Source organism: Jaculus jaculus, chromosome 17, assembly GCF_020740685.1.
Source record: "Jaculus jaculus isolate mJacJac1 chromosome 17, mJacJac1.mat.Y.cur, whole genome shotgun sequence".
Classification (NCBI taxonomy): Eukaryota; Metazoa; Chordata; class Mammalia; order Rodentia; family Dipodidae; genus Jaculus; species Jaculus jaculus.
Window position 1 is genome coordinate 17,723,440 of NC_059118.1, and position 13,386 is coordinate 17,736,825.

Sequence of the window (13,386 nt, forward strand, 5' to 3'; positions counted from 1 at the left end):
AAAGCCAAAGGAGCCTGGTTCGATTCTTCAGACGCACAAGGGGACACATGCATCTGGAGTCCGTTTGTAGCGGCTGGAGGCCCTGGTGCACCCATCCTCTCCCTCTATTTCTCAAATAAATAAATAAATAAATAAATAAATAAATAAATAAATAAATAAATAAATAAATAATATATTTTTTAAAAGGTTGGAGAGATGGCTTAGGGATTAAGGCACTTGCCTGTGAAGCCTATGAACCCATCTGTGCTCCCCAGAACCCATTATATGGGCTTATAGGCAGACACAAGGTAGGCACACCTGTCTGGACTTAACTGCATTGGCTAGAAGCCCTGGCATGCCAATTTGTTCTCTCTCTCTCATAAACTACATAGTGAATTCCTGGTCAGCCTGGACTACAGTGAGACCCTACCTTGAAAAACCAATAAACAAATAAATTAAAAGTCGAGTGTAGTGGAACATGCCCAATATCCTAACACTGGGGAGGCAGAGGTAGGTGGATCATTGTCAATCTGAAGCCACCCAAAGACTACATAGTGAATTCCAGGTCAGCTTGGGCTAGAATGAAACCTTACCTCAAAAACCCAAAACCAAAACAGAATAAAAAGCAAAAACAAGTTGGGAAGGGTGGCCTCATGTCTATAATCTCAGCACTAGAACTGAAGTAGAATTGTTGAAAGTTTTTCTTTTTTTCCCTTTGAGGTAGGATCTCACTGTAGCCCAGGCTGATCTGGAAATCACTAAGTGGTCTCAGGGTGGCCTTGAACTCACAGCAATCAAAAACCAAATCCTATTTGCCTTCTGAGTGCCCAACTGCTATGAGTTTGAAGCCAGTTTCAGCTACAAAGTCAGGTTAACCTTGGACAGAGTTAGATTCTGCTTCAAAAAACCAAAAAAGGGCTAACGAAATGGCACTGTGGTTAAAGGTGCTTGCTAGCAAAGCCCAACAGCTGGGGTTCAATTCCCCAGTACCACATAAAAGCCACATACACAAAGTGGTGTCTCTATCTGGTTGCAGTTTCCAGTGTTCCTATCATACCCATTCTCATATTCATTCTTATTCTCTTTCTGCTTACAATTAAATAGAATCTCTTTTTGGAGGGGAGGAGGTTTGCAAGCATGAGGGCCCGAGAGACTGCTTGAGTTCAGTAACCAAGATCCACATAAACAGCTGGGTGTGGAATCCCATACGGAAGCAGAAAATAGAGACCCCAGGATCACCAGAGATAATGGAAAATGGCAACCTCCAAGATCAGTAAAATATTGGCTCAAAGCCAGAAGTGACAGCACAAGCCTTTAATCTCACCACTTGGGAGGCAGACAGGCAGAAGGATCTCTGTGAGGTCAAAGCCAGCCTGGAAGTAGAGTGAATTCCAGGTAAGCCTGGGCTAGAGTGAGATCTTACCTTGAAAAAAACAAACAAACAAACAAACAAAAAAAACCCCTACCTGGCTCAAATAGGAACAGGTAGAAGTGCAATGGAGCTGGCCACATGGTCAATCTGAGCCAGCACAGGCAATCAAGCAAGGCATCAAATGGACATATACAAGTGCACACACCTACACACATTAGCAAAAATACTAGTGAGAGGGCTGGAGAGATGGCTTAGTGGTTAAGCACTTGCTTGAGAAGCCTAAGGATCCTAGTTTGAGGCTTGATCTCTCCAGGACCCATGTAAGCCAGATGCACAAGGTGGCGCATGCGTGTGGAGTTCGTTTGCAGTGGCTGGAGGCCCTGATGTGACTATTCTCTCTCTGCCTCTTTCTCTATCTGTCACTCTCAAATAAACAAAAATTAAAACAAACAGAAAAAACACACGCTAGTGAGAACTGGACATGGATTAGCTATTAAGGCACTTGCCTGTGACACCTAAGGACCTAAGTTTGATTCCCCTGTGTCCATGTAAGCCAGATGAACAAGGTGGCACATTCGTCTGGAGTTTGCTTGCAATGGCTATAGATAGACCTTGGTAGGCCCATTCTCTCTCTCTCTCAAATGAATATATAGGGCGAAAAAAAAAAAAAGTGAAAACAAAAATATTTAAGCCTGGCATAGTGGTGGCATGCCTTTAATCCCAGCGCTCAGGAGGCAGAGGAAGGAGGATTGCCATGAATTAAAGGCCACCCTGAGACTACAGAGTGAATTCCACATCACCAAGGATAGAGTGAAGCCCTTCCTCAAAAAAAGGGGGGGGCGCTAGAGTGAGCTTGCCTGCAAAGCCTAAGGACCCATGTTCAACTCTCCAGGTCCCACACAAGCCAGTTGCACGAGATGATGCATGTGCCTAGAATTTGATTGCAGTGGCCAGAGACCCTGGTGCATCAATTCTCTCATCTCTCTGTCTCTTGTGCTCTCTTTAACACACAGCAAAAAAAAAACCCACATGAACAAAAACAAGCCAGACTGTTGGGCTTGCCTCTAAAAAAAAGAAGAAAACTGAATGAATGAAAGAAAGTAAAAGAAAAATAAAAACAAGGACTGGAGAGTTGGCTTAGCAGTTAAGACACTTACATGTGAGCCCTACAATTTGATTGCAACCAGATTGTACTCCCCAGAACCCATGTATGCCAGTGATGCATATGTGTGGAGTTAGACAGTACTGCCTAAAGGCCCTGGAATGCCAATTCTCTTTTTCTCTCTGTCATTTAAAACAAAACAAAGCAAAATACTAGTGAGCTGGGCCAGGTGGTGCACACCTTTAATCCCAGCTTTTAGGAGGCAGAGGGAAAGTAGGACTGCTGTGAGTTCAAGATCACCCTAAGATTACACAGTGAATTCCAGGTCAGCCTGGGCTAGAATGAAACCCTACCTTGAAAAACAAACAAACAAACAAAAAAAAAACCAGTGAGAAACAGCCTATTGGTTATAGATGTTGGGAGTCAACTGGCTAAATAGAAAGATGTAAAGAAATGTGGGAGGGCTGGAGATGGCTTAGCAGTTAAGTGCTTGCCTGTGAAGTCAAGGCTCGATTCCCCAGGACCTACTTTAGCCAGATGCACAAGGGGGCGCACGAGTCTGGAGTTTGTTTGCAGTGGCTTGAAGCCCTGGTGCACCCATTCTCTCTCTCTGCCTCTTCCTCTTTCTTTCACTCTCAAATAAAAATAAACAAAAAGTTAAAAAAAAAAAAAAAAAGAAATGTGGGAAATAAAGAATCTGCCTTACAGTGACCTTGGGATGACTCAGAAGGCATCAAATATCTCTATCACATCTTTCAAGGTTTACGGTCCATTGCAGAAAAGGTGGTGGAAAGAATGTAAGCGCCAAAGGAAGGGTAAGAATCCTTACAACGTGCTCCTCCAGACACAAAATGGCCTGGATATCTATGACCTAACAGTACCTGACACTACCTACACAAGACCATCATAATAGGAGGAAAAGAACATGATATCAAAATAAGAGAGAAAGCCGGGCATGGTGGCACATGCCTTTAATCCCAGCACTTGGGAGGCAGAGGTAGGAGTACTGCCATGAGTTTGAGGCCACCCTGAGACTCCATAGTGAAATCCAGGTCAGCCTGGGCTAGAGGGAGACCCTACCTCAAAACAAAACAAAACAACAACAAAAAAGACTGAGCGGAGGAACGGATATGATGGAGAGTAGAGTTTCAAAGGGAAAAGTCAGTGGGGGAGGGAGTTAGTATGGGTTATTGTTTACAATCATGGAAGTTGTCAATAAAAAAATAAATTATAAAAAAATAAACAAAAAAAAAAACCCTGCCTTATATCTTAGTCTAAGATACATAATTAGAAGGTAGGTGTGGGGATACACACCTTTAGTCACCTTGAGTTTGAGCCCAGTCTGACATTCCATAGTGAATTCCAGGTCAGCCTGGGCTTGAATGAGACCCTACCTCAAAAAACAAAACAAAAATTTAATAAACCATAATAGTAGAGTTAGAAAGGGTACAGCTCGGTAGTGCATTAATTTTAAAAATTAGAAAATGGGGCTGGAGAAATGGCTTAGCAGTTAAGTGCTTGCCTGTGAAGCCTAAGGACCCTGGTTTGAAGCTCGATTCTCCAGGACCCACGTTAGCCAGATGCACAAGGGAGGCACACATGTCTGGAGTTCGTTTGCAGTGGCTGGAGGCCATGGCATGCCCATTCTCTCTCTCTGCCTCTTTTTCTGTCGGCTGCTCTCATAAATAAACAACAACAACAATTGAAAAAAAAAAAAAAAGGAAAGAAAGAAAAGAAAATGAGGGCTGGAAAGTTAAGGCACTTGCCTGCAAAGCCAGAGGATCATGATTCAACTCTCCAAAACCCATGTAAGTCAGATGCACAACGGGGCACATGCATCTGGAGTTTGTTTGCAGCGGCTGGAGGCCCTGGTGTGCCCATTCTCTCTGCCTCTCTTTGCCTCTTTCTCTCTCTCAAATAAATAAACAAAAAGATGAATGCTTTCTAAAAAATTATAGAAAATGAGGCCAGAAGATGGCTTAATGATTAAGTCACTTGCCTGCAAAGTCAAAGGACTCAGGTTCGATTCCCCAGTACCCACATAAGCCAGATGCACAAGGTGATGCATGCATCTGGAGTTTATATGCTGTGGCTAGAAGCCCTGGCACTCTCTATCTGCCTCCTTTGCTCTCTCAAATAAATAAAAATTAAAAAACAAAATAAAGGGCTGGTGGGATGGCTTAGACACTAGGGCATTTACCTGCAAAGTGAAAGGACCCAGGTTCAATTCCCCAGGACCCATGTTAACCAGATGCACAAGAGGGCACGCACATGCATCTGGAGTTCTTTACAGTGGCTGGAGGCCCTGGCGCGCCTATCCATTTTCTCCCCTTCTTTATCCATGAAATAAATATAAAAAGATAAAAATATTTTTGGAAAAATAGAAAATACAGAAATAAAACACAATAGCTATGAAAAACCTAGGTTAAAATTGGTCCCACAGGTTGACGCTTTTCCAACCATTAGGCTTTAGAATTCTGTTTTGCAGTTACTCAAAGTTGAGAAATTAGATGTCCACCACGTAAATAAGCAGCCATAAACAACCAATGTTCAGTATTACTCACCTAAACTATCAGGGCTGTCGATGGAGAAACACATCAATATAACATCAGTGTCTGGATAGGAGAGGGGCCTCAGGCGATCATAATCTTCCTGTCCAGCTGTGTCCCATAAAGCCAACTCTACCTGTGATAAGAAAAACCACCATAAATAAAATGCTAATCCTATTAATCCTTTTTCATGTGCAGAAATGCCATGGTGTCCTATTAATCATTTTAAAGATTTTATTTACTTACTTGACAGAGAAAGAACATGGGGGTGGGGGGAGGGGAGAGAATGGGCATGTCTCCACCCACTGGGGATGAACTCCAAACACGTGAGCTCCCTTGTACATCTGGCTAACGTGGGTCCTGGGGAACTGAACCTGGATCCTTTGGTTTTTCAGGCAAGCACTTTAACTGCTTAAACCATCCCTCCAGCCCTTAATCATGTTCAAAGCCACCCTGAGACTACCTAGTTCATTCCACATCATCTTGGACTACATACAGAAACAACAACATAAAAACACCACATATACAGAAAAGCACTGTCCCAAATAGTAAAAAACAAAATTTCATTTAAAAAAAATTTTTGTTTATTTTTATTTATTTGAGAGCAACAGACACAGAGGAAAAAGAGGCACAGAGAGAGGAGAGTGGGCGCACCAGGGCCCCCAGCCACTGCAAACAAACTCCAGATGCATGTGCGCCCCTTGTGCACCTGGCTAACATGGGTCCTGGGGAATCAAGCCTTGAACCGGGGTCCTGAGGCTTCACAGGCAAGCACTTAAACCACTAAGCCATCTCTCTAGCCCTCAAGATTTCATTTCTTCTTCTTCTTCTTTTTTTAGGTAGGGTCTCACTCTAGTCCAGGATAACCTGGAATTCACTATGTAGTCTCAGGGTGGCCTCCAACTCATAGCGATCCTCCTACCTCTGCCTCCCAAGTGCTGGGATTAAAGGTGTGCGCCACCACGCCCGGCTATTCAAGATTTCATTTTTATGAGAATAAGCTATAAATGTAGAAGGTATGTTTAAGATTGTGCAAAGATTTCTGAAAGTGTCAAATATAGTTCAGGCTGGCTTGGAACTCCCAGTGATCTCCCTACCTTTGTCTCCTAGTGCATATGCCACCACAGCCAGCTCAAAATAGCAATACCTTATAAAATAGCAAAATACCTTATAAAGATAACATCTTGTTAGAAAAAGAAAATGGATACACAAGAAGGGAGGTCAAACTTTAACATTCTACCAAGTACATTAGTAAGGTCCAGCAGCAAAATAATCAGGCTTCGTTTTCTCTCCCCTCCTTTCCTTTCCCTCAAGCTGGTATGAACTCCTGATCCTGTGCCTCTACCTCACTATTACTAGGATGGTAGGCATGCAACACCAGGTTCAGTTTTATGAGTTGTCAAGAATCAAATCTAGGGCTTTCTGTATGCACTCTACCAATTGAACTATATCCCAGCCTGGTTCTTAGATTTCCTATGGATAAGATCCTAATTGAGGACTGGGGCAATGACTTAGTTGTTAAGGCAGTTGCCTGTGAAGCTTAAGGACTTGTTTTTGACTCTCCAGGTCCCACATAAGCCAGATACGCAAGATGACACAAGCACAGAAGGTTGTACATGTGCAAAAGATGGTACACACATCTGGAGTTCAATTGCAATGGCTATAGGCCCTGGCATGTCAATCCATTCTCTTCACAAAGCGCGCGCGCGCGCGCACACACACACACACACACACACACACACACACACACAGAAAAAGATCCTAAATGACCCAAAATACTCAGACACATAATACTACAATTCAAACAAGACATACTGATGGCCCCAAAAATTATGTAAAGAACTTTCCAAATGATAGTTAAATGCAGCAGGGCTGGATAGGTAGCTTGGTGGTTAAAGGCACTTGAGTACAATAAAACCTGACAGTCCAGGTTCAATTCCCCAGTACACATGAAAAACCAGACGCAAAGTGAGGCATGCATGTGGAGTTTGTATCAGCAGGAGGGCCTGATATATTCATTCTCCCCCAACTCTTAAATAAACAAACAAATAATTAAGGGTTTGAGAAAATAGTAATGTGCCTACTTGTTTTTTAAATATGTTTTTAATTTCTTTTGCATTTTTTTTGTTTTAATTTTAGAGAGGGAGTGCATGCGCAAGAGACAATTGCTGCACCCAGGGCCTCAGCCAGTACAATCAAACTCCACATGCTTGTGCTACCTAATGGGCATATGCAACCTTGCACTTGCCTCACTTTTGTGCATCTGCCTTATATGGGATCTGGAGAGTCCAACATGAGTCCTTAGGCTTCAGAGGCAGGTACCTTAACTGCTAAGCCATCTCTCTAGCTCTTATTTTCTTTTTCTTCCTTTTCTCCACCCCCCCCCCCCCGGGGTAGGGTCTCACTGTAGTTCAGACTGACCTGGAATTCACTATGTAGTCTCAGGGTGGCCTTGAACTCATGGCGATTCTCCTACCTCTGCCTCCCGAGTGCTGGGATTAAAGGCATGTGCCACCAAGCCCGGCTTTCTTCTTTTCTTTTCTTTTCTTTTTTTTTTTTTTGGGGGGGGGGCAGATAGAGAATGGGCACACCAGGATTTTTAGCTACTGCAAACAAACTCTATAGACATATGCACTACCTTGTGCATCTGGATTACGTGGGTACTAGGGGATTGAGCCTGGTTCCTTAGGCTTCGCAGGCAAGTGCCTTAACTGCTAAAGCCATTTCTCCAGCCCAAAATGCTTACTTAGAAATGAAACAACTGGGATGGAGAGAGGGCTTAGCATGCCCCATTCCCTCCCTCCCCCTCCCTCTTTCTCTATCTCAAATAAAAAAATAAAATATATTTTTAAAAAGGAAATGAACAACTGACAGTATCTAAGGAGGGAATGCCAGAACAAAATTATCAATATGTGTTCATAAAGCTTTTAAGAAATCAGCTATAAAAATATCTAACCTTACTTCCCCTAAAGTCAGTGAATCTATGTGGAGGTATACAGAGTATAGAAACCTTACACAAGAGGTTTTTTTTTTTTTTTTTACCTCTTATTTTTTAAATTTATTTGAGAGTGACAGGGAAAAGGCAGATACAGAATGGATGCACCAGGGCCTCCAGCCACTGTAAACAAACTCCAGATTCATGTGCCACCTTGTGCATCTGGCTAACGTGGGTTCTGGGGAATTGAGCCTTGAACCAGGGTCCTTAGGCTTCACAGGCAAGTGCTGAACCACTAAGCCATCTCTCCAGCCCCACAAGAGGGTTGTTATGTGACAGCAGCACCAAATATCTCATCTAGTTTGTCACAGATGGGTTATGTCTGCATGAAGCCTCCTGACATCAATATTCCTATGAGGCACAGTACAAACACTTATACAGTGATCCTCCTACCTCTAACTCCTGAGTGCTATGATTAAAGGTGTGTGTCACCAAGCCTTGCCCATTTTACTTTTGTTCTTACCCAACTAACCCATTTAGAACTGGAAAAAGTACAGAGGTACAGGGGGTCAGATAAGGCACTGGACAAAAGGGTATAGAAAAATTTTCACAAGACCTTTATCCTACTCTTGCCATAAGGTTTTTAGAATAGCAACAGGAAGCTATGAATGACAGAAAATTGGAGTAAGAGTAGCACGCTGTGGCTGGAGAGATGGCTTAGCGGTTAAGCACTTGCCTGTGAAGCCTAAGGACCCCAGTTCGAGGCTCAATTCCCCAGGACCCATGTTAGTCAGATGCACAAGGCTGCACACACGTCTGGAGTTTGTTTGCAGTGGCTGGAGGCCCTGGCGCGCCCATTCTCTCTCTCTCTCTGCCTCTTTCTCTCTGTCTGTCACTATCAAATAAATACATAAGCCAGGCGTGGTGGCGCACGCCTTTAATCCCAGTACTTGGAAGGCAGAGGTAGGAGGATCGCTGTGAGTTCAAGGCCACCCTGAGACTACATAGTGAATTCCAGGTCAGCCTGGGCTAGAGTGAGACCCTACCTCAAACAACCAAAATAAATAATAAATAAAAAATAAATACATAAAAATAAACAACAAAAAAGTAGCACACTGTTTAATTTAAACAGAACCTTTTGAGGTGGATAGCAATAGACTTGGCAACTGGGTACAAACCATATCAGGACAGATATTGTCTTTCTTCCTTCCTTTCCTTCCCATTCCTCCATCCCTTCTTTCTTTTCAGACATGGTAGCATGCCTTTAATCCCAGTATGTGGGAGGGAGAGGTAGGAGGATCACCATGAGTTTGAGGCCACCCTGGCCAAAACTGAAACCCTATCTTGAAAAACCAATACCAACCTCTTGAACCAGTAATCTCACACCCTTGACCACTTGATGTAATACATTGACAGGATTAAAATAAAAGGCCATTCACACAAAAAGTTCATTTGAGGGCTAGAGAGATGGCTTAGCAGTTAAGGACCCATGCTCGACTCCAAATCCCACGTAAATCAAATGCACAAAAGTGAGACAAGCACAAGGTCGCATATGCCCACCAGGTGGCACAAGTGTCTGGAGTTTAGTTGCATTGGATGAAGCCCTGGTGTGCCAATTCTGTCTCTCTCTAAAAGTAAAATTAAAAAAAAATACAAAAACTTGGAATAAAGCAAATATTCTAAGGATTCCCACAGGTAGATACATATTAATGGGGACAAAATCTGAATAATAACACTTAAAAATGAACAAACTGGCATGGGGGCTGGAGAAATGGCTTAGCAGTTTTAAGGCACTTGCTGGCAAAGCCAAAGGACCCAGGTTTCATTTCTCAGTACCCATGTAAAATCAGATGCACAAGATATTGAATGTATCTGGAGTTCATCTGCACTAGCTAGAGGCGCTGACTTACCTATTCTCTGCCTTTCTCACTCTCAAATAAACAGAAGTACTACTTAAAAAAAAAAAACAAAAAACAAAAAAACTAGCCAGATGTGGTGGTGCATGCCTTTAATCCCAGCACTAGGGAGGCAAAAGTAGGAGGATTGCCATGAGTTCTAGGCCACCCTGAGACTACATAGTGAATTCTAGGTCAAGCTGAGCTATAGTGAGACCCTATCTCAAAAAACCAAAAAAATAAGTAAGTAAAATGGGGGTTGGATGGGGAGAAGCAAGCCGAGGGGAAAAAAAAAAAAAAAAAAAGGCAAGCCGGAAGCATGCAGTCCTTTAGGAGAGAGAAATCATTAATGGTGTTAAACAACAGTGGATCCTGCAAGCCTTAAGATTGGCCAACCTGGCCAAATGTAACAAGTGGTGTAATAGTGGCATTGCTGTTATGGGGGAAACCAATTGCTCTCTCATTGGACTAGAGGTCAGCTCCATAGGAGGGAAGACATGCCTGGTACTGAAAACCTAGTCAAAAGCCTATGGTGGGGGTGGCCATGAGGACTAGGGGATTTATGCCTGCTGTTGAATGCATCTATTAGGTACAACACACTGACTGCTGCCCTGAAAGAGGTGGTTTGCCATGAGCTAAAGGGCAGCCTAGAGTGAGTTGGTCAAACTGGGCTAGAGTGATATACCCTGTCTGGAAAACACCAAACAACAAACAGATGGAGTTCAAAGTGTTAGGAATTGAAAGCCAACACACAATGCACGGAGACAAAGAGACCCTCTGTGTGTGCGCACAAAGTTCCAAAAATAAATAAATGGAACCAACATGTTCAAGGTCAGCCTGAGGTATGGGAGCCTGTTTCAGAAACCAACAAGAACACAACTGAACTAAGATGGCAGGATGAGAAGAGATTATTGTTTCTAGTATTTGTTATATTGTGTAATGAAGAAACAAAAAAGGCCCACATGGTGATGCACATCTTTAATCCTAGCACTTTAGAGGTAGAAGTAATGCTGGGTGTGGTGGTGCCTGCCTTTACTCCCAGCATTCAGTAGGCAGAGGTAGGAGGATAGCCATGGGTTTCAGGCCTTTCTGAGACTATATAGAATTCCAGGTCAGCCTACACAAGATCAAGACCCTACCTGTAAAAACCAAAGAGAGACCAAAAGGCCCAGTGTTCTAAGATGGCATAACGAGATATATAAAATGGCACCAGTAATTATGAAAATTGTACTCACCTGCTTTCCATCCACTTCAATATCTGCTACATAGTTCTCAAACACTGTGGGCACATACACCTCTGGGAACTGGTCCTTGCTGAAGACTATGAGTAAGCATGTCTTTCCACAGGCTCCATCACCAACAATCACCAGTTTCTTCCGGATGGCAGCCATTGCTTAAACGTAAAACAAAAGGTGTTATGGTTAGTACCTTTAGCTATCACACATTTTTGGGATGATTGGGGGCGGGGGAGGAGGCAAGGAAGCCTCTATGAGCATAATTAAATTCAAAACCTTGTATAGTATTCTACTTGGCACCAAAAGGCTATATACACCAAACGCAATATTTAAGGATTAAGATTAACAGCCTTACCTGTAGATCAGGAACACTAAAATAGATTCAAAAACTCCCCCACCATGGCTCAGAGAATTTTGTGGGAGAGGGGGCAAAATGACTATGAGAGCAAGAGTGGGAGGGACTATCCAGAGGAACTGCCCTCTCCCCACAATGATTGACTACTGCTATCACAATTCATAACCATAACCCCATAGTGACTACCAGCAATGGGCGCAGGAAGGAGGAAACGGACGGTACCAACACATGATGTGTTCATACAAAGTTCCTACTTAATTAAAAAAAAAAAATCTATAGTGAATTCCAAGTCAGCCAGGGCTAGAGTGAGACCCTACCTCAAAAACCAATAACAACAACAACAGAATACTCAGGAGCTATATATTGTTGCTAGAAAATTTTCAGTGCCTGGGATGGGATACCTTCCAGTGAGTTAATGGTCAGGGAGGTCCCTGATGCCTCCAAAACATTATAAGCCATTGCCGTGGCCCTTGGCTTCCCACCAGGAATAGATGGTAAAACCCTATTGCTGAAGACTCCACATACTTGGGCTGAGAAATCCTGCTGGAACTGAGCTGATAATCTTCTCCATGTAGACCAGCTGACAGAAAGCTGGAAGAAGCCATTCTGCATGCAGTTCAATGGGAGAGAGAGAAATCACCAGTGAAGATACTCAACAGTGGACACTGCGAGCCTTATATTTGGCCAGCAAGGCCAAATGAGCCAATGGGTGCAATAATGGCACATCTGTCATGGTGGAAACCAACTGCTCTCTAATTGGACTGGAGGCCTGCTCCATGAGAGGGAATACATCCCTGATACTGAAAACATAAAATACTGGTAGTCATGAGCCGTAGGGGTGTAACGTCTATTGCTGTCTGGCTAAATGTATATACTATGCTCATCAAACTGCCCAGGGAGCACTTCTCTTAATGTTCATACACTTATATTAATGCTATTCTCACTTTTGCTAGAGAATCATCTCTTTTCAGATGGCAGTGACCTTGGGATGACTCAGAAGGCATCACAGTGGTGGAAAGAAGTGACCAGAGTGCTAAGTACTGTAATATCTTTATCACACCTTCCAAGGCTCAGGATCTAACGCGGAAAGGTGGCAAAAAGAATGTAAGAGCCAAAGGAAGGGTAGGACTCCTTACAACATATTTCCCTCAGACAGAAAATGGCCTAGATATCCATGATCTCACAGTGCCTGACACTACCTACACAAGACCATCATAAGAAGAAGAAAAAATCATGACATCAAAATAACAGAGACTGATTGAGATGGGGAAGGGACATGATAGAGAATGGAGTTTCAAAGCGAAAAATGAGGGGAAGGAGGATATTACCATGGGGTATTTTTTTTATAATCATGGAAGTTGTTAATAAAATTTTGAAAAAAAAGGGGGGGTGGGGCGGTGAAGAGATGGCTTCTTGGTGGTTAAGTGCTTACCTGTGAAGCTTAAGGACCCCAGTTTGAGGCTCGATACCCCAGTTCGAGGCTCGATTCCCCAGTACCCACATAAGTCAAATGCACCATTCTCTCTCTCTGACTCTCAACTAAATAAACAAAAATTTTTAAAAATGAAAATGGTGCATGCCTTTAATCCCAGCACTAGGGAGGCAGAGGTAGGAGGACTGCCTTGAGTTCGAGGGGCCACCCTAAGACTCCATAGTGAATTGCAGGTCAGCCTGGGCTAGAGTGAGATCCTAACCTTGAAAAACCAAAAAAAAAAAAAAAAGACAAATAAATGATGATGATGAAGCCAGGCATGGTGATGAATGCCTTGAATCCCAGTACTTGAGAGACAGGTAGATTATCACTGTGAGTTTTGAGTACAGCTTGGGCTAGTGTGAAACCCTAACTAGAAACAAACAAACAACATAAAATCCATATTGTAGGAACAGGGGAGAGATAGCTCAGCAGTTAAAGGTTTGTAATCCTACCAACCTGAGTTCAACTCCCTAGCATCATATAAAGCTGG

The 13,386-nt window shown here is 43.0% G+C and overlaps 1 protein-coding gene across 1 annotated transcript in view; it reads right to left on the reverse strand.

The window, feature by feature from the left end:
• The window catches only part of Rhoa (ras homolog family member A), a 53,015-nt gene that overhangs the window by 7,210 nt on the left and 32,419 nt on the right, over nucleotides 1–13,386 (reverse strand). Inside the window, exons 3-4 of the mRNA XM_045136675.1 lie at nucleotides 11,068–11,225; nucleotides 5,018–5,138 (exon numbers count right to left, since the gene is read on the reverse strand). Coding sequence (XP_044992610.1) covers nucleotides 5,018–5,138; nucleotides 11,068–11,223 — 277 coding nt within the window. The 5' untranslated portion in view covers nucleotides 11,224–11,225. The remainder of the gene's footprint in view (nucleotides 1–5,017; nucleotides 5,139–11,067; nucleotides 11,226–13,386) is intronic.